This window comes from Lampetra planeri, chromosome 61, assembly GCF_965212315.1.
Source record: "Lampetra planeri chromosome 61, kcLamPlan1.2.h2, whole genome shotgun sequence".
NCBI classification, from domain to species: Eukaryota; Metazoa; Chordata; class Hyperoartia; order Petromyzontiformes; family Petromyzontidae; genus Lampetra; species Lampetra planeri.
Window position 1 is genome coordinate 1,994,717 of NC_136167.1, and position 21,932 is coordinate 2,016,648.

Sequence of the window (21,932 nt, forward strand, 5' to 3'; positions counted from 1 at the left end):
GCAGAGAGAGAGACAACACAGAGACACACAGAGAGAGACACACAACATATGTCTATGTGTGTCTATGTTGTGTGTCTCTCTCTGTGTCTCTGTGTTGTCTCTCTCTGCTTGTCTGTCTGTGTGTCTATGTTGTGTGTCTCTCTCAGTGTGTCTATGTTGTGTCTATCTCTGTGTGTCTCTGTGTTGTTTTTCTCTGCTTGTGTGTCTGTATGTGTGTCTTCGTGTTTGTGTTTTGTCTCTCTCTCAAATTTAGTTATACCTGATGACGACTGCTTGTGTTGCAATCGAAACATCGTGTTCTATTATTACATTTATTTTCTTTCTACGTGACTTTACCGACAGAACCAAAGAGTAATTCCTGCAGTCACGAAAGCTTCAAATCACGTGGAATTCATGTTTTTTTTAAAAATACCCCTACAACAAAATAAAAAATATATACAAATGAGCGTTTCGCATTAAAACAAAAAAAAATGTCAGCGGTGTAAGCGCAGGTCCTGAAGGAATTCAGTTCTCTGCACGTGGAGAGAAATACTCGGATGTCACGGGCCGCCAGTGCCGGACACGCGCAAAAGTGAAGACGCTCCGTTGCTAACGTTTTGAACGTCTGTGGATGGTGAGGTTTGAGTCATCCGCCCTCGGATGAATCCAGCAAAGCATACACCGTGGACCCTACGATGCAACAAAGACAAAAAATCCCCCGTATAACCTTAACAAACTATTGGGGCAAGTTGCTGTTAGCGGGCAACACCTATTAAGGTTGGGTGGCCAGCACCACGCCCGGCCGCCTTTGTCTCCCAAAATGACGATGTTTACACACCGTGCCAGGTATTCATTTAAGGCCCAGTCGACCCAGGGGAGGCCCAGCAACGGTTTGGGTAAAATCGTCACGGGTGTTGTTGGCCGTGAGCGGGAATCGAACTCAGATCTCTGGGTGCGTAGGGCAACGCAGCGCTAACCGCTGCACCACCGCTCCCCACAATGGTGCAACAGAACACGTTGAGACGTATGTAATAAATGACTCCGTCAGGCACTGCTGGTCTCCGCTTGTCTTTTATTCAGGTTCTTCTCCGCACCCCACTGGTCTCCGCCTCGGACCAGCGTCGTCTCTCGCACGCCCCGCGCACGCTCCCTCTCGCGTGCCATGCACGCTCCTCCATTAGCTCCTCTACTTCCGCACTCCGCACACCGCTGGCCGACGGCGTGCTGAGGTCCTTCGGCCACGTGGCCGATGGTGCGGATCTCTCTCTCACCACCCAACATGTCTCAGACTCTAAACTTCCCCGACTGCCCGATCTCTTCCGGGCTCCCACTTATATACATTCCCCCCACGTGACCTTGACTCCTCCCCTTCCGGATCGTCAGATCCGGCCTTCCCATACTACCCCACTGGCTCCGCCCCCATTCACCTCGCCTCCCATTGGAGCCGAGGTGAACGGTGGCCCCTCCCACACGCCCCGCAGACCAGGCTCCGCGCCCCAATACCCCGGGCCGTGTGATTGGACCAGAGCCCAGCAACAACCCCATTTACGCTTGCATTACACGTAGAGTATTAATCTGGCTTCATTGCGACCTGCTCCATACTCGCATTCCATGCACAGACGAATATCAGTTTCATTTTCAGTTTCATTTATTAGGTGTAGCTCTGTGAGCCATTCGGCTCTTGAATCGGGTGAAACCGCAACAAACAAAAAACATGAACAAGAAAACATCTTCAAGTGACTATGCGCAAACAGAAAAATCCAGGAAAAAACTGCAAAGTCTTCCAGAAAAAAAGCACCGTACACCAACGCTGTGCACAAATCCCAGTGGGATGCAAGGCAAACAACAACAACCACAAGACAACTTAGATTACAGCCATCATTCTAACTCCGTACTACAACAAACAAACATGGCCAAACTAAAACAACTTTTCGAAATCACCAAAATAAAGCCATAAAAGCAATGTAACAGTGATCATAGGAACTGTGACCGAAATTTCACAATAAACGACATAAACAACATGTACCACCAAACCCTGCAGCCATAAGCTGGCTGCATGAGTCACTCCACACAAGCAGGAGTATCAGTAGGAGTCATAATATAGGTTTTTGGGTCAAATCGCGTTATTTATAAATGTGTCATAACCCTCCACCACCCGACACGGCCAAACAGTAAAAAAGGTGTCACGTTTTTTAATAGGACAAAATTAAGAAGTGAATGATTTCGTCCTTTGAAAAACGTGACACATTTTTTACTGTTTGGCAGTGTCGGGTGGTGGAGGGTTACGACACATTTATAAATAACGCGATCTGACCCAAAAACCTATATTATGAATAATATTGGTCGCGAAAGCCTACGTGTTAAACCATCAGTAGGAGTATCTACATTTTTCAAATGCACCTTTAAAGATCAGCACACTAAATCAATATGGAACTTCACATAGGAACCGCGTATATGCATGGACTGTACGTGCACACGGTGGCCCGAAAAGTCAAGGCACGTGAAGATATATTCATTTTAACAAAACACAAAGGGTCATTTAATTTATTTTAGCAAATTATCACGAATGCATGATGTGAAATGAACGTAGGACTATTTTTTTTAAGATCGCAGGTGTAATTACAGGTGTAATGAAAATAAAACAAAAAATAAGAAATCACGACGTTTCGATCGCAACACATATCATCCAGCAGTGGAAATGCTGAACCAGCGAGAGAGCTGTTACAACAAGAGGTTATTTATGTTATTTTTGGTTTTATTTAATTTTTCTACCTACGTGACTTCACCGAAATAGCCAAAGAATATGGATTCCTGCAGTCACGAAAGCTTCAAATCAAGATTACCGGTGGAATCTTTCCTCACCAATTCTATTTTACGTCACTTTATTTTGGTGATTTCGAAAAGTTTTTTGGTTTGGCCATGTTTTGTTTGTTGTAGTACGGAGTTAGACTGATGGCTTTAATCTAAGTTGTCTTGTGGTTGTTGTTGTTGTTGTTTGACTTGCATCCCACTGGGATTTTTGCACAGCGTTGGTGTACGGTGATTTTTTCTGGAAGACTTTGCAGTTTTTTTCCTGGATTTTTCTGTTTGCGCGTAGTCACTTTAAGATGTTTTTTTGTTCATGTTTTGTTTTTTGTTTTATTGCGGTTGCACCCGATTCAAGAGCCGATTGGCTCACAGGGCTATACCAAATAAGCTGAACTGAACTGAATTAATTCACGGTTCCATGGTAGAGTTTTGCGAACGACGGATGCGGGGTGACCCCTCCACAGGAAGAAGAACCGTAGCTATTAAATAACAATAATATATATATTAAATCTCACTTAAAGAATAAACAATTAAAATAAATTAATTACAGTGCTTTGTTTATTAAATGAAATAACCCAATTTGCCCTGAAATTTGGTAGCAAGTGACAGAGCAGCGCTCATAGAGCCAGACTGAGACACATTTGGGGTTATCGGGGTACAGTGTTGCTATATAATAGCTCAGTGGGCCTTAGCTGGTGGTGTAAAAACAAAAAACCACGTTGCCCCGAGGCTGGGGGAAGCGAGGCTATGAGACCCATTTGAGATAATTGCCTGTGTACAGCCTCCCCCCTTTGTCAATCTGTGTTTTAGCCTCTCCGTGTCCTTCGGTAAATATATTAGGCTAGAATACCCACCCACCCACACACACCCCCACCCACACCCACCCACACCCACCCACCCACACCCACACCCACCCACCCACCCACCCACACCCACCCACACTCACTCACACCCACTCACACCCACTCACACCCACTCACACCCCCACCCACCCACACCCAACCACACCCCCACCCACACCCACCCATGTGTCTCCCCCTGGGGGCTGGCGGGGTGGGTGGGGGCGAGGGAGGGAGGCAGGTAGGCAGGTAGGGAGGGAGGTAGGGAGGTGTGGGTCCTGGGAAGGTTGCTCTCATCCTCCTCGCTAAAACTGCACAAGCCACGGCAGCAAGCAGCACGAATAGCGGATGGTACCTTGATGCAAAAATGGAAACATTAAAAAAAAACTGTCCATTGGTGTTGGACCAAAAGACGCCTTTTGGCGTCATCTGGTCCAACACCAATGGAGACTAGGCTCTAAGGAAAGCTGTCTCGGGTGTGGACCAATCAACTTCAAGGACAGTGCATATCATTACCATTATCAGAGTTGTTTCTTTTTGTTTGCATTTTGACTGCTTGTGTTGTGGTTATTGCAAACATGATGCCTTGTATAAAGGTGTCAGTTTTGTACCAGTTTAAAGGGTAAAAACCTACTACTACCCATAGACTCAGCACTACCCATAAACTCAGCACTGCAGTACATAGACTCAACACTGCCCATAGACTCAGCACTGCCCATAGACTCAGCTCTGCCCATAGACTCAGCACTGCCCATAGACTCAACACTGCCCATAGACTCAGCACTGCCCATAGACTCAGCTCTGCCCATAGACTCAGCACTGCCCATAGACTCAACACTGCAGTCCATAGACTCAACACTGCCCATAGACTCAACACTGCAGCCCATAGACTCAACACTGCCCATAGACTCAACTCTGCCCATAGGCACAGCACACAGGTGATACACACACAGGTGACACACACGCAAGTGACACGCACGCAGAATCACAACCAGAATATTTATTTCTACCGGAGGTATCCGACGAGCAATGCGGCTCTTTTTTCACACACGTCCAGCAGTCTAAGATGATGTCGCCCCCCGCGCCTCCCCCGCGCCGCTCTCGACCCCCACGACCCCCTCGCCCCCCTCTCCCCCCTCGCCCCCTTCGCCCCCCGGGACCCCCTCGCCCCCGTGCTGCGCGTCGCGGTGCCGCCGCAAGTCGACGCGGCGCTGGAAGCCGCGGCCGCAGAGGTCGCAGGCGAAGGGCTTGAAGCCCGTGTGCTTGCGCGAGTGCGTGATGAGGTTGGAGCTCTGGCTGAACGCCTTGCCGCACACGGAGCACTTGTGGGGCTTCTCACCTGTGTGTGTGTGGGCGGGGCAAGGAACACGATGGGGGTAGGGGGGTCGACTCAGTATGTACCATCTGTGTCTATGTCACGTGTGTGTGTGTGTCACTTGTGTCAGGCCTGGCACAAGCGTCGTGGTGACGTCACCGCCACTTAGTGGCGATTGGCGGTTGTTGTCACGTGTGTGTGTCACCTGTGTGTGTGTGTGTCACGTGTGTGTCACCTGTGTGTGTGTCACCTGTGTGTGTGTCACCTGTGTGTGTGTGTCACTTGTGTGTGTGTGTCACCTGTGTGTGTATCACCTGTGTGTGTGTCTCACTGTGTGTGTGTGTCACGTGTGTGTATGTGTCACCTGTGTATGTGTGTGTCACCTGTGTGTGTGTCACCTGTGTGTGTGTAGGTGTGTAAGTGTGTGTGACCAGCGGTGTCAAGATCGGCCTCAGTGGAGGAGGCTCGTGAAGGACGCTACTGGGCAGTTGGAGGCAGTCGCCCTCCAACAACAACGGAGGGCGGAGGAGCGACGCTCACAACAACGAGCGGAGCGCCGGGTGGCTAAAGCACAGCAAGTTGGCACAGTAGGGGGCACAGGTGGTGCATCAGCCAGTCATCTCGGTCATCTCGGTCAGTCGACCCGTGGCACCTGGGTCTGCCCCGTGACCTCCTGCCAGCGGGCGTTCGATACTTCACGTGGCCTCAGGGTGCACATGGCCTGGCACAAGCGTCGTGGTGACGTCACCGCCACTTAGTGGCGAATGGCGGTTGTTGTTGTTGTTGTGTTGTGTGACACCCGTGTGCATTTAGGTGTGTGTGTCTCACCTGTGTATGGGTGTGTATATATTTCTCACCTGTATGTAGGTAGGTGTTTCGGTGTGTGTGTGTGTCTCACCCGTGTGTATGAACATGCGCGTGTATATATCTCAACTGTGCGTATGTAGGTGTGAGTATATCTCACCTGTTTATAGGTGTGTGTCTCACCCGTGTGTATGAACACGTGTGTAGGTGTGCGTGTATCTCACCTGTGTATGTGTAGGTGTGTGTGTATATCTCGCCCGTGTGTGTGGGAACGTGTGTGTGTAAGTGTATGTGGGGAGCGGTAGTGTAGCGGTTAGTGCGCTGTGTTATAAACTCGAATTCGATTCCCGCTCACGGCCAACACCAGTGACGATGATCTGAACCGGTCCCGGGCCTCCCCTAGGTCGACTCAGCCTAAAATTAGTACCCGGTGCGATGTGTAAACATCGCCACTGGGCAGTCAAAGGCGGGCGGGCGTGGTGCTGGCCACCCACACCCTCGTGTGCCGTGCCGGCCTTCATAGTTGCTCGCTAACAGCACTTGCCCCTACAGTCTGTTAAGGCTATATGGGGGAATCTTTATCTTTGTAGGTGTGTGTTTAGGTGGTCGTGCGTGTCTCACCTGTGTGTATGAAGGTGTGTGTGTAGGTCTCACTCAGAATCAGTCGAGCGCATTATCTTTTTATCGGTTGCGTAACGTTGTGTGGAAGCTACACGAAGCTTCAGGTCTTCTCGGCCACGGTCATTCCCTCCCTTCTCTACGTTTGCGAAACGTGGACCCCCCTAATGGAGCATCTCCGCCGGTTAGAAACATTTAGGCTGGCCTGCCTTCGATCCACCCTGGGTTTAACCAGGCTGGATTGTGTGAGCAGCTCACAAATCCTTGAAGGATCTGGGCAAAGTCCCATCGGTGAGCTCCTTCGACAGACAAGGCTGCGTTGGCTGGGTCATGTAGCCCGCATGCACAGCCACCGCATGCCTAAGCAGCTTTTGTTCGGCCGGATCGAGGGGGCTAAACGGGCGCGGCACGGGCTAGAGAAGAGATGGAGTGATGTGGTACAGGAGGACGTGGAGCTGAGTGGACTTGCCGATGACTGGTACCAGCGGTGTCAAGATCGGCCTCTGTGGAGGAGGCTCGTGAAGGACGCTACTGGGCAGTTGGAGGCAGTCGCCCTCCAACAACAACGGAGGGCGGATGAGCGACGCTCACAACAACGAGCGGAGCGCCGGGTGGCTAACGCACGGCAAGTTGGCACAGTAGGGTGCACAGGTGGTGCATCAGCCAGTCATCTCGGTCATCTCAGTCAGTCGACCCGTGGCACCTGGGTCTGCCCCGTGACCTCCTGCCAGCGAGCGTTCGTTCGACACTTCATGTGGCCTCAAGGTGCACATGGCCTGGCACAAGCGTCGTGGTGACGACACCGCCACTTAGTGGCGAATGGCGGTTGTTGTTGTGGTGTGTGTGTCTCATCTGTGTGTATGAAGGTGTGTGTGTAGGTGTGCGTGTCTCACCTGTGTGTATGAAGGTGTGTGTGTAGTTGCGTGTGTGTGTAGGTGTGTGTGTGTGTGTGCAGGTGTAGGTGTGTGTGTAGGTGTGCGTGTGTCTCACCTGTGTGTATGAAGGCGTGTATGAAGGTGTGTGTGTAGTTGCGTGTGTGTAGGTGTGTGTGTGCAGGTGTAGGTGTGTGTGTGTAGGTGTGTGTGTAGGTGTGCGTGTGTCTCACCTGTGTGTATGAAGGTGTGTATGAAGGTGTGTGTGTAGGTGTGTGTAGGTGTGTGTGTGTAGATGTGTGTGTAGGTGTGTGTGAGTAGGTGTGTGTGTAGGTGTGCGTGTGTCTAATCTGTGTGTATGAAGGTGTGTATGAAGGTGTGTGTAGGGGTGTGTAGGTGTGTGTGTAGATGTGTGTAGGTGTGTGTGAGTAGGTGTGTGTGTAGGTGTGTGTGTGTGTCTCCCCAGTGTGTATGTGTGTGTGTAGGTGTGTAGGTGTGTGTGTCTCACCTGTGTGTATGAATGTGTGCTTCTTCATGTCGGACTTCTGGTGGAAGCGCTTGCCGCAGTAGGCGCAGGGGTAGGGTCTCGTGTCCGAGTGGATGAGCAGGTGGGTGGACAGCGTGGACGAGCGCTTGAACGCCTTGCCGCAGATGTCGCACGCGAAGCTGCGCTCCTGCACACACGGCAGCCAACCACACAGCCACTCAACCACTTAACCAACCACATAACCACACAGCCACTCAACCACACAACAAACCACATGCACTTAACCAACCACATAACCACACAGCCACTCAACCACTTAACCACACGACCAACCACACAGCCACTCAACCACTTAACCAACCACATAACCACACAACCACTTAACCACTTAACCACACAACAAACCACACAGCCACTCAACCACTTACCCAACCACATTAACACACAACCACTCAACCACTTAACCACACAACCAACCACATAACCACTCAACCACTTAATCACACAACCAACCACATAACCACACAACTATTCAACCACACAACCAATCACACAACCACTTAACCACTTAATCATCCACATAACCAAACAACCATTCAACCACTTAACCACACAACCAATCACACAACCACTCAACCTCTTAACCACCCACAATACCAGACAACCACTCAACTACTTAACCACACAACCAACCACACAACCACTCAACCACTTAACCACTTAACCACCCAAACGGCCACTCAACCACTTAACCACTCAACCACCCACACAGCCACTCACTTCCTAACAGGGAAACTCACCAGCTCGACACAACCAATCAACTACAGCACAACCGCTTGACCACTCACTAATACCACCACTCAACCACTCACCAGCACCATCACTCAACCACGCAACGAGCACAAACACCTGCTCAACCATTAACTCAACCACTCAACCACTCACCGTTCACTCTACCACTCACACCAACACTCAACCACTCACCGGCACCATCACTCAACCTTGCAATGAGCACAAACACCTGCTCAACCATCAACTCTACCACTCACCATGAGCCAGTGTGGGGACTGTGTACCCAAATGCGTTTCGTTATCAAATTAACTCTTTGTTAAAAGCCATCTCGTTTTCCTCTTTATTTAATTATCCTCATCCATGTTTTGCCTGCAGTGAATTGGCACCGTATGTGTGCATCTACATTGGGCATTATTACGGTATTGTGTTGCTCAAACAATCACTTTCATTTGTTTGTCAAACACGTCGCGAATGGCATTCGCACTTCGCCCGTTCGCGTCTCGCGTTTCATTTGATTTCTACAAATCGCGGGTGCGATGGCTGTTACATCGCAATTGGTAGCTGTTGAGGCAGCGACGTGGACCCTGATAGCGACGACAAGGCCATGGAACCAGTGACAGGACTCTATCCCGATCCCTACAGCGACTGGAGCGCCGCGGTGGCTCGGAGATGTTAACTCCCTCGCCTGGTGCGCAGGAGGTTGTGGGTTCGATCCCGACCCTGACGCCTGCTGCTGTATATTTGGAGTTTGCGTGTCTCTCTCTTTGTCCGTGGTCGCGTGGATTTTTCTCCGGGTCCTGCGTTTTTTTTACCACCGCATTTAGAAACGTGGCGTTGAGAGTGTTTGGCTTGTTTTTAATTTCCACGTCGTGATAAGCCCCTTCATTGGGCTATCATTTGCGATAGCCGGGTCGCTTCTGAAAAGGCGCTACATAGCTTAGTGCGCCCTACTAGGTATTCATTTTACATGTATATAGTTTATCTTATATTCCTGTTTGGACAACATCCGAAAAATTAGAGAGAGAAAGAGAGATCAATGTCACCGCAACCCCACGGGAGGAAGAAAAGAAAACACTTCTCAGGTGAAGACGACGATGCGACCACGAGGTGCATTCGATGGGGGACAGAGCGCCTTGCCATGGCGCTACCGCGAGCCGCACCTCCGCTAAGCACGGGCGGCTGAGGGCGGTGCGAAAGAGATTCAACATACAAGTCAAAGACAAACAGATCCCCCGTATAGCCCAAACAAACTGTTGGGGCAAGTGCTGTTAGAGAGTAGCACCTATGAAGGCCGGCACGGCACACGAGGGGGTGGGTGGCCAGCACCAAGCCCGGCAGATTTTGTCTCAGCAGTGGCCACGTTTACTACGCACCGCACCCAGCTACTCATTTGAGGCAGAGTCAACTTAGGGGACGCCTAGGACCGGTTCAAATAATCGTCACTGGTGTTGGCCGTGAGCGGGAATCGAAGTCGGGTCGCCAGGTTCGTAGCGCAGTGCGCGAACCGCTCCACCACCGCTCAACATGCAAACACGACACACGCGGTCGTGCCATGCGTGCATGTTTGAACGGTCGCGTTCGGGCGACAATCTCGACGAGCCACGCGCCCGCCAGGCCAATGAGCGCGCGCGCTCGCGGAACGTGCGGTTTGTGTCCGCGAGCGCGGGGATTTTTTGGCGGGAACGTTCAGGGCGCATCCGATTGGCTGGACTTTGACAACGCCCACGGCCTAACGCTTCCGGTTACGATGACGTCATTATCGTGTGGACATATGTAGCGTGACGTTGATTCTAAATGTGGAGGGAAAAAAACTGGAGCACCTTGAGAAAAATCCCGACGACCACGGGGAGAAAGACACGCAAACTCCAAATATACAGCAGGTGTCAGTGTCGGGATCGAACCCATGATCTCCTGTATACCAGGCGAGGTAGTTAACATCTCCTAGCCACCGTAATGATGATGAGAGAGACACGCAAACTCCAAATATACAGCAGGCGTCAGTGTCGGGATCGAACCCACGACCTCCTGCGCACCGGGCGAGGTAGTTAACATCTCCTAGCCACCGTGATGATGATGAGAGAGACACGCAAACTCCAAATATACAGCAGCAGGCGTCAGTGTCGGGATCGGACCCACGACCTCCTGCGCACCAGGCGAGGGAGTTAACATTTCCTAGCCACCGGCATGAAAACTCAGCCCCCCCACGGCGTCGGAGCCGATACAATAACAGTGGACATCATCAAATAATGGGAGCAGCTGTTTAAACAGAATTGGCAGGATCTGCTTACTGATCGTTTGCACAGAAATCGAACACCTCCTCAATTTGCAGGAATCATTGCCTCAAAAATCGTGCTTTTCTGCTCGAAACTGATTTGAGGAATTACGGGGCAAGTTTGCTGCGCACTGCGCTTTGAAACGAACCTTCGCCACCTGAGTTAAAATCCCGGACAGGGCGATAAGCACCGTGTGAGGAGCGATGCCTGAACCTGTCCCGATCGCCGCCTTTAGCAGCCCGCACTGACCAGCGTATGGTCAAAAAATCCACCGTTACCGACCTGGTGTGGTGAGCATTGCCTCCACCCGGTCATGAATTTATAACAAAGGAGCTCTGCTTTCTTTGTTTACATTTTAAAATCATCTTTAAACTGTTTGTCATTGGAAGGGCGTTGAGACCACATTGCTATTGACCCTGTGAATTGCTCGAATTTGATTTTAAATCAAATAATCAACACTTTTAACCAAACAAACAGCGATTGGGACACCCAGTAACCATCCTTTTGCCGCTGTCACCTTCGTCGCTGTTATTGTGATGATGGTGGCTTCATCATCACCAGCATCATCATCATCGTGAGCAGTGCCATTACCTGCGTGTGCGTGGCGTGGTACTGCTCCAAGCTCTGTGGTGGTGGTGTTGGTGATGGTGGTGATGGTGGTGATGGTGGTAGTGGTGGAGATGGTGGTGGTGATGGTGGTGGTGATGGTGGTGGTGATGTTGGAGATGATGGTGATGGTGGAGATGATGGTGATGATGGTGGTGATGGTGATGATGGTGGTGGTGATGGTGGTGATGATGGTGGTGGTAATGGTGGTAGTGATGGTGAGATGGTGGTGGTGATGGTGGTAATGGTGGTGGTGATGATGGTGGAGATGGTGGTAGTGATGGTGGTGATGGTGGTGATGGTGGTAGTGATGGTGGTGATGGTGGTGGAGATGGTGGTGATGGTGGTGATGGTTGTGATGGTGGCTGTATCATCATCAACATCATCATCACGAGCAGTGCAGCTACCTGTGTGTGCGTGGCGTGATGCTGCTCCAGGCTGTGCTCGTGGCCGAAGCTGCGGTCGCAGCGAGCGCACGCGAAGGGCCTCGCCCCGCTGTGCGCGCGCCGCACGTGCACCTCCAGGCCGTGCGGCGTGGAGAACACCTGGCGGGGAGGGGCAGCAGCACACAACAGGTGCGGGGAGTCCTCTAATTACGACGATTCGACTTAGGAACATTCGACTTACGAACAGACATCTGGAACCTAACTCGTTCGTAAGTAGAAGAATCCCTGCAGAGGCACAGATCCCGCGTCTCACGTGCCTGTCCCCATTGGAATTCCCGTGTCCAGTCCGGATTCTAAACTAAAATCGAAACTTTTTATTTTATTTTACAAGGTAAGGCCCCGCTGAGCTACGTAGCACTTTTTCAGCAGCGACCTGGCTATCACAAATGATAGCTCAACGGAAGTGGCTTACCATCATCATCGTAAACGCGTGGTGTTGATTTTAAATGTGTAGGGAAATCCCGGAGGACCCGGAGAAAAATCAACGCGACCACGGGGAGAGAGAAACACGCAGACTCCAAATATACAGCAGCAGGCGTCAGGGTCGGGATCGAACCCACGACTTCCTGTATACCAGGCGAGGTAGTTAACATCTCCTAGCCACCGTGATGAAGATGAGAGAGAGACACGCAAACTCCAAATACACAGCAGCAGGCGCCAGGGTCGTGATCAAACCCACGCCCTGTACACCAGGCGAAGTAGTTAACATCTCCTAGCCACCGTGATGAAGATGAGAGAGAGGGAGAGACACGCAAACTCCAAATATACAGCAGCAGGCGCCAGGGTCGGGATCGAACCAACGACCTTCTGTATACCAGGCGAGGTAGTCAACATCTACTAGCCACCACGCTCAGCGTGACAGGTGCCCTTGACTGCTCCTGCGGGGGAGTGGTGGCGCAGCGGTTAGCGTGCTGGCGCTACGATACGAACCCACCGACCCGAGTTCCATTCCCTGTTCACGGCCAACAGCGGGTTCTGGGCCTTCCCCTAGGTCGACTCGGCCTCAAGAAAATGAATAAATATATAGTGTCCCGCTGCCCCACGTGTCAAACATCGGCATTCGGTGGGAACAACAAAATTGTCCGGGAGCGCCGTGCCGGTCGTCGTCGCTGCTTCTCCTCGCTGACTGCACTTGCCCCAACCACCTGCTGAGGCTACACAGTGAGGGTGGTGGTTGACCCTTTGCCATTGCCCTTGCCTCACCTTTTTGCACTGCACGCAGGTGCAGGCCCCGCCGTGGAGCAGCAGCCGCGCCCTCAGCAACTCGAGCCCCGAGCCGGGAGTCGAACCGTGACCCCGAGGTTCCTGCGACCTCCACCCTCCTCCAGCCTCGGGGGTCGTGACCCAGCCGGGGGACAGGCGCGGGGCGGGGTGCAGGTGGAGGAGAGGGGGTGGGGGCCCCAGGGCGGGGGGGTGCCACTGGGAGCTGGGGGGGGTCGCCTGTGAATGGGGTGGGGGCACGGAGGGATTTGGGGCGGGGGTGGGGGAAGTGGTAGAGGGGAGGTGGGGAGAGGGGGGATAGAGGGGGGATAGAGGGGGGTGGGGAGAGGGGGGATAGAGGGGGATGGAGGGGGGGGGTAGGGGGATAAAGGGGGGGGGGGGCGTGGGGAGAGGGGGGATAGAGGGGGGGGGTATGGAGAGGTGGATAGAGGGGGGATAGAGGGGGGTGAGAGGGGGGGATAGAGGAGGGATGGGGAGGAGGGATAGAGGGGGTGTAGGGGGCGGGGGGATAAAGGGGGGGGGGGTGGGGAGAGGCGGGATAGAGGAGGGATGGAGAGGGGGGATAGAGGGGGGGGGATAGGAAGAGGGGGGATAGGGGGAGGGGGCATCAGTAGATGGTAATTATTGTGGGGGGCACTGATGTAGTCGTAGTCTAGGGGGCCCGCAACCAAAGCATTCCCTTTGGGGCGTGGGTGGTGGGGGTTGAGGTTTGATTCGCTAAAGAAAGAAACAACCGCCCATCACTACTGCAACAGCCACAATGCACTGCGGTGGACAACGAGAGACGCTGGCGGTACCCCACGAGTCGGCGTCACGAGTTGGTGGGTGGGATTGATATCTCACATGAAACTATTTTATTGTCCAGCTATGTACGTGTGTGTGTGTGTTTGTATGTGGGGAGCGGTGGCGGTTAGCAAGCCGAGCTACTGAACCCGGCGACCCGGGTTCGATTCACGCTCACGGCCAACACCGGTGACGATTATTTGAACCGGTCCTGGGCCTCCCCTAGGTCGACTCAGCCTTAAATGAGTACCTGGTGCGGTGGGTAAACATCGCCACTGGGGAGGCAAAGGCGGTTGGGCGTGGTGCTGGCCACCCACCCCCTCGTGTGCCGTTCCGGCCTTCGTAGATGCTCGCTAACAGCACTTGCCCCAACAGTCTGATAATGCTATAATGGTGAATCTTTGTGTGTTTTGAACTTATTTCGCACCGTACGTAGCCAACCGTGCTAATTGGAGGTCCGGGGGAAGGCCAACTGAGCTCATGTAGCTCGTTTTCAGAGCGACCTGGCCACAAATGATAGCCCAACGAAGTCGCTCATACCATCGCGTGCAAATTTATAAGCGGCCAAATAATCTAAACGCGAGATGTTGATTCTAAATGTGTAAGGAAAAGACCGGAGGATCTGGATAAAAATCCACGCGACCACGGGGGGAGAGAGCGAGACACACACAAACTCCAAATATACAGCAGCAGGCGTCGGGATCGGGATCCAACCGACTACTTCTTGTGTACGAGGCAAAGGGAGAACCCCCCCCTCACCCCAGAATTGGGGGGGGGGGGGGTTAGGAGGCCACTGGGCGAGGCCTGTATCACCCGAAACGTCACACACACGGTGGGGCAGGTGTCGAACTGTGAACACGTTCTCTGTGGCCCGCGACCAGAGCTCCTGCTGCTGCTGCCTCTTCCCCGAGTTACACGGCACCGTTGACTCAGAACAGCCCAACACACACTAAATTAATACGGTGGCTTAGGAGATGTTGACTACCTCGCCTGGTATACAGGAGGTCGTGGGTTTGATCCCGACCCTGACGCCTGCTGTATATTTGGAGTTTGCGGTGTCTCTCTCTCATCATCATCATCATCACGGTGGCTAGGATATGTTAACTACCTCGCCTGGTATGCAGGAGGTCGTGGGTTCGATCCCGACCCTGACGCCTGCTGTATATTTGGAGTTTGCGTGTCTCTCTCTCTCTCATCATCATCACGGTGGCTAGGAGATGTAAACTTCCTCGCCTGGTATACAGGAACTCGTGGGTTCGATCCCGACCCTGACGCCTTCTGTATATATATATATATTTCCCTCCACATTTAGAAACATGCGTTCTTGACTTGCTAAAAATGCCCACGTGTTGATCAGCCACTTCGTTGAGCTATCATTTGTGGCCAGGTCGCTTCTGAAAAAAGAGCTTACGTAGTAGCTCATGGTCTATACCTAGTGAAATACAATTTTAAATAAAAAGTGTTGCCTTTGTTTGCCTGCTCTTGTTACCGACTTCATCCTCGACCTGAACAATGCCCCCCAATGTGGAGTCGTGTTGATGATGAGAAAGTTGGTCGGGTCGTTATGGCTGAGCCGGCGCTGCTGAGATGCCTGGGTTCCAATCCGGGTTCCAGCTGCTGCCCGAGATTAAACAGTGTTCTCAAGTGTTGCTAGTTGATGGTCTCAGCCTGGTTATTAATGACTCACATAGAGACCCATAGACTCACACAGAGACCTATAGACTCATATAGAGACACACAGACTCACACGGAGACTCATAGATTCACACGGAGACTCATAGATTCACACAGAGACGAATGGACTCACAGAGAGACCCATAGACTCACACAGAGACACATCGACTCAAACAGAGACTTATAGACTCACACAGAGAGACCCATAGACCCACAGAGAGGCCATTGAACTCACACAGAGACCCATGGACTCACACAGAGACTCATAGACTCACGTAGAGAGCCATATACTCAAACAGATACATTTAGCCTTACACAGAGACCCATAGACTCACATAGAGACCCAAAGACTCACACAGAGACCATTGAACTCACACAGAGACTCATATACTCACATAGAGAGCCATAGGTCTCACAGAAAGAGTCATAGACTCACATAGATACCAATATACTCACAGAGACCCATATACTCACGTAAAGACCTATAGACTCACCACGCAGATACTCAGACTCAAATAAAGACTCATAGACTCACGTAGAGATCTCCGGTATTTCCCTCCACATATAGAAACAATGTCGGTTTAGAGTGATTGGCTGCTACAAATGTTGACGCGATAAGCCAGTTTGTTGAGCTTCCATTTGTGGCCAAGTCGCTTCTGAAAAAAAGCTAACATAGCTAAGGGGGCATTGCCCGGTAGAAAAAAAAATACCCCACAAAAATAGTAAATAATAAAACTCGACTCGCATAGAGGAAGGATACCTGGCTGGGGTTCCTGCTCCCCCGATCTGGGACTCCGAATCCCGGGCCACAGCTCCCCTGGAAGATGGGGAGGGAGGGAAGGGTGGGAGACGGGGAGGGAGGGAAAGGTAGGAGAAGGGGAGGCGCGGGTCCAGGTGTGAACAGTGAACGCGCAGACCCCCATGCAGATTTGGTGCTCACGATACGGCTGACGGAAATGGGTCTCCACCACCATAGAAGGGGTGAGCACCTCTGTAGACGCCGTGGCGTAACTACGTGGGCGTTTACACACCGCGTCGGGAACTCATTTGGCGCTGAGTCGACCTAGGGGGAGAAGGCCCAGGACGGGTTCAGATATAATCATCACTGGTGTTGGCCGTGGGCGGGAATCGAACTCGGGTGGGCCACGTTCGTAGCGTGGGGCATTAAAACCGCTACGCCACCACTCCCTACCACCACCACCAGCAGCGTAGCCACCGCCACTACCAGCGTAGCCACTACCACCACCAGCGAAGCCACCACCAGCGTAGCCACCACCACCAGCGTAGCCACCACATGGGTGGCAAGGCGAGGTTTAAAACAATTAGGTTTGATAAGGTTTAAGTAAACAACCTCAATATCCCGTTGGGCCAGTTAGGGTGAGGTTTTGATGTTTATTTTTTAAAGACGCCATTTTGTTTTTTGCAGGAAGTCTGACTGAAGTAACAGACTGCGGAAATCTGGAGCCTGGAAATGAGAAATCTTGGCATTACCTGAGTTACTAGTGTCATCAAACGAACCACCGCGAGCAGGATCATGGATCAGGACCTGAATGAGGATTTACTCGATTCCGAACAATGTGATAGTGATGTCGTAATTGTGATGGGGGGAAATGCAGTGGCCAACGCGGAGAAGGATGGAGTGGCCGACGAGGCGTCGGGGAATGCAGGGAAGGCCAGAGGACACTCGATAGGCCAGTTTTGGCCCGACTTCACCGATGATCCGGAACCGCACAAGTTGAAGAGTGCCGTCTGCAAACATTGTCGCATCAGATTCAACCATCACAAGGAGAATGAGCAGGCAATGAGGCACCTGAATGCATGCGCCGCTTTTCGGAGGGCAACGAATGTCACCGAGATAGATGATCGTCCCGAGTGGCATACGTCGAACAAGAAGTGGGTGAAGACATCGAAGGCAAGCGGCAGCTCAACTCCATCTACATCGAATGCTTCGTCGATGAAGCAAGGATCGATCAAAGATCACCTAATACCAAAGCTCGATAAGCAAACGAAGGAGAAAGTTCGAGCAGGCCACAGCAATGCATTACTTTGTCTCAGGCACGTCGTTCCAGCGGGTCGAAGAGGAGAACCTGGTAATCGCTGTGTAGGCCCTTCGCCCAGATGCGGTGCTGCCGAACAGGACAAGGCTGGCCGGACCATTGCTCGACAGGGCGTACATCGACATGAAGAAGAAGGTTGACAGCATCCTGGACAATAAGCCCGTTTGCCTGACATCTGATGCGTAGATAAACATCAAGAATGATCCGATTGTGAACTACATGGTCAGATCGCCGTCCACAACGTTGTTTCTCGAGTCGGTGTCCACTGGAAAACAGGGCCACAACGCTGACTGGATCGCCTCGGATCTTCAACGTGTGATGGCGTCCCATCAGAAGACTACATTCGCTGGCGCGGTCACCGAAAACAACACATCCACCAACAAGAATGCGTGGGAACAGCTCTCGACGGCTCACCCATCCTCCTATTTCAAAGGCTGTACGTCGCATGGTCTGCTTTGCTTGTCATGGACATATTCTCTTCCACGAAGATGAGGAAAGCCGGTCAATCAGAACACACATACTCGATCGACTATCTGTTCGAGTACCTGCTTGAGTTCATCGTGGGGTGCAAGGACACGGTCAAATTGTTTCACAACAGTCGCGTTCTCAAGGCAACTGCAGGCTGAACAGAAGATCGCTGGCGTTCGAGCGTTGGTTCGGCCGGCTCCTACACGTTGGGGAACGATCAAAGGCTGTTGCGAGACACTGTTGTCGTCGGAGAGGATTCTGCATTCCATCGTCACAGCTCGTGACTTCATCAGGAGGACGGCAGCTCAGAAATCCGAGCGCATGTGAATCAAGACCGTCATTACGAGCGACGACTTCGTCTCTCTGTTGCAGAAATCCCTCGCCATTGCCACGCCCATCGACGCATTGATTGTTAAATATCAATCCGATTCCGTATCAGTCACTGAAGTCTTGCCGGATTTTCACACAATCCATGCTGAGTTTGCCAAGCTGCATGAAGACGGTCATGCGACCACTGAAGAGATCAACTACCTCATCAAGTTGGCAGCAAGTCGCTTTCAGTTCATGTACGGAAAGGCCCCCATGGACTGGCGTATCTGTTAGATCCTCGCTTCATTGGAGAGGGCTTGAGCCCGGGTAATCGAAAAGAGCTGGAGAACATCTTACTGGAGACACCGACCGACAATGAGACGGCGGTTGAAGACGAGAGGCGCTCTTTACGCAGCTCACCGAGTACATCATCTCGGCGCAGCAGGAGAAGGATGCCGGCGGGTTTAGATTCATTACGCTGCTCAAGGGACGTAAGACACCTCGGCAGTATTGGAAGTCTGACGGCGTGGCCTGGCCCGATCTTCAGAAGATCGGCGTCAAGCTGTTCATGATGGCGACCTTCCTCTGCAGCCTCGGAGCGTAACTTCTCAACTATAGGCTTCATACACAGCGAGCTCAGGAACAGCTTGGCGCCCAGTTCGGTGGAGAAGTTGGTCTACCTCGAGAGCAACTATGGGGCCGAATGCAGTTAAATGTCCGAGGGCGACGACATGGACACGTCGGAGGAGGACTCCTGCTGATCTGGGAGTATTGCGAATACAACCATGAGGTTTATTAAGGGTTGTTAAGGGTTATTAAGGTTTGAACCTTAAACCTCAAATTCGGATGTGAAAGGATTAGGTTTTTTCCACCCCTGATCCACCACCACCAGCAGCGTAGCCACCACCACCAGCGTAGCCACCACCACCACCAGCGTAGCCACCACCACCAGCGTAGCCACCACCACCACCAGCGTAGCCACCACCACCATCAGCGTAGCCACCACCACCAGCGTAGCCACCACCACCATCAGCGTAGCCACCACCACCAGCGTAGCCACCACCATCAGCGTAGCCACCACCACCAGCGTAGCCACCACCACCATCAGCGTAGCCACCACCACCAGCGTAGCCACCACCACCATCAGCGTAGCCACCACCACCAGCGTAGCCACCACCACCATCAGCGTAGCCACCACCACCAGCGTAGCCACCACCACCATCAGCGTAGCCACCACCATCAGCGTAGCCACCACCACCAGCGTAGCCACCACCACCATCAGCGTAGCCACCACCATCAGCGTAGCCACCACCACCAGCGTAGCCACCACCACCATCACCAGAGTAGCCACCACCACCACCAGCGTAGCCACCACCAGCGTCACCACCACCAGCGTAGCCACCACCACCAGCGTCACCACCAGCAGCAGCAGCGCCACCGCCGCCTTTAGCTAGGATTTAAATGCCTCTCAGCGATGTAAGGGCGGCGTTCGCGTGAGATCTGTCGTGCAACTTGGGCCCCTGAGTGCCAGGACTGGTGCCGTACCTGTGGCCGCAGCGGCAGCATCGGCAGCGGCATCGGCAGCGCCGGACAGAGGGCGCAGCAGCAGCAGCTGCGGATGAGCGCGGCGGACCGCGCGCGTCTTGACGAGGAACGAGCGCGGCATCGCCTCCTCCTCTCTCTTCCTCGCCCCTGTCTGCTCTTTGCTAGCTGATGACTCTGCACCCACCCGCTTCCTTGCGTGCGTTGAACTTCCTTCACACCAGCGCGCGTAGTCAACCGCTCTAATCGGAGATGCAAAGGGAAGGGGGGGGGGACAAACTAAACACACGCGCACGCAAAACTGTTCGAAACCAATGAGTTTGTCAATCCTAGACGATTATTTTAAAGTTCGTAGCACCACGTCTGTTGCTAATATCGGAGAGAAGAGCGTTCCAGACGGCCGCAGAAGCTACATCTGACAGCTTCCTCCTACTGCCTGATTCCTCCTGCTCCAGTTTCTGCTCCTCCCTCTGCTCTCTCCTCCTCCTCGTCCCGGGCCGAGTCACCTGTGGTGGTGTAGGGTCACAGCACCTGTCCCCCACCTGTCTGCCTGTGTGTGTGCGCGTGTGTGTGTCTCATAGGTGCTACTCGCTAACAGCACTTGCCTCTACAGTCTGTTAAGACTTGTCGGGGGATATTTGTGCGTGTGTCTGTCAGTCCATCTGTTTGTGTGTTTGTGTGTCTCTCTCTCTGTGTGTCTCTGTGTCTGTGCGTCTCTCTGTATGTGTGTGTGTGTCGCTGTTTCTCTGTGTGTGTCTGTGTGTGTGTCTCTGTGTCTCTGTGTGTGTCTCTCTCTGTGTGTCTCTCTGTGTCTCTGTGTGTGTGTCTCTCTCTCTCTGTGTATGTGTGTCTCACTGTATGTGTGTGTGTCTCTGTGTGTATGTGTCTGTGTGTGTGTGTCTCGCTGTTTCTCTGTGTGTCTCTCTGTGTGTGTGTCTGTGTGTGTCTCTGTGTCTCTGTGTGTGTCTTTCTGTGTCTCTGTGTGTGTCTCTCTGTGTGTGTGTCTCTCTGTGTGTCTCTCTGTGTCTCTCTGTATCTCTGTGTGTGTCTCTGTGTGTGTGTGTGTCTGTGTGTGTGTGTATCTCTCTCTGTGTCTCTCTATGTCTCTGTGTGTGTCTCTCTGTGTCCTTGTGTGTGTCTCTCTGTTTATCTGTGTGTGTCTCTCTGTGTCTCTCTGTGTGTCTCTATCTGTCTGTGTCTCTGTGTGTGTCTCTCTGTGTTTCTGTGTGGGTCTCTCTGTGTCTCTGTGTGTCTTTCTCCGTCTGTGTCTCTGTGTGTGTCTCTCTGTGTCTCTGTGTGTGTCTTTCTGTCTCTGTGTCTCTGTGTGTGTCTTTCTGTGTCTCTGTGTGTGTCTCTGTGTGTGTGTGTTTCTGTGTGTGTCTCTGTGTTTGTGTCTCTCTGTGTCTCTGTGTGTGTCTTTCTCTCTCTGTGTCTCTGTGTGTGTCTCTCTGTGTCTCTGTGTGTATCTTTCTGTCTCTGTGTCTCTGTGTGTCTCTCTCTGTGTCTCTGTGTGTGTGTTTCTGTGTGTGTCTCTGTGTCTCTGTGTGTGTGTCTCTCTCTGTATCTCTGTGTGTGTCTCTCCGTGTGTGCGTGTCTCTGTGTGTGTCTATCTGTGTGTCTCTCTCTGTGTCTGTCTCTGTGTCTCTGTGTGTGTGTCTCTGTGTCTCTCTGTGTTTCTGTGTGTCTCTGTGTGCTCCGTGCTGCTCACACCAGGCGCATGGAGCGCGTGGTGCGCCCAGGGGCTCGGTTCGCATTCTCTGGGGCTCGCTCCGGGCACCTCCCAGGGCTCCCCCCCCTCACCCTCCCCTCACCCCTCACTCACCCCTCACTCTCCTCTCCCTCACCTCTCTCGCTCCCTCACTCTTTCCTCTCCTCCCCACTCTCCCCTCTCGCTCGTGGCTTCGATCCTGACACTGACGCCTGCTGTATAATAGTTTGAGTTTACGTGTCTCTCTCTGTCTGTCTCCCCGTGGCCGCGTGTATTTTTGTTTATCTGACTCCACATTTGGAATCAGCATCGCGCGGTTAGAGTATTCGGC

The 21,932-nt window shown here is 52.5% G+C and overlaps 1 protein-coding gene across 1 annotated transcript; it reads right to left on the bottom strand.

Annotated features, from left to right (window-relative positions):
• Nucleotides 1–4,687: 4,687 nt before the first annotated feature.
• On the bottom strand, nt 4,688–21,643 carry LOC144736549 (uncharacterized). The gene is made up of 6 exons (XM_078619098.1): nt 19,897–21,643; nt 16,278–16,334; nt 13,043–13,279; nt 11,801–11,938; nt 7,744–7,909; nt 4,688–4,965 (listed from the first exon to the last, which is right to left on the bottom strand). Exons 1-6 carry the CDS (start codon nt 19,927–19,929, stop codon nt 4,688–4,690), a joined length of 909 nt encoding a protein of 302 aa, XP_078475224.1. The 5' UTR covers nt 19,930–21,643.
• Between the last annotated feature and the right edge of the window lie 289 nt (nt 21,644–21,932).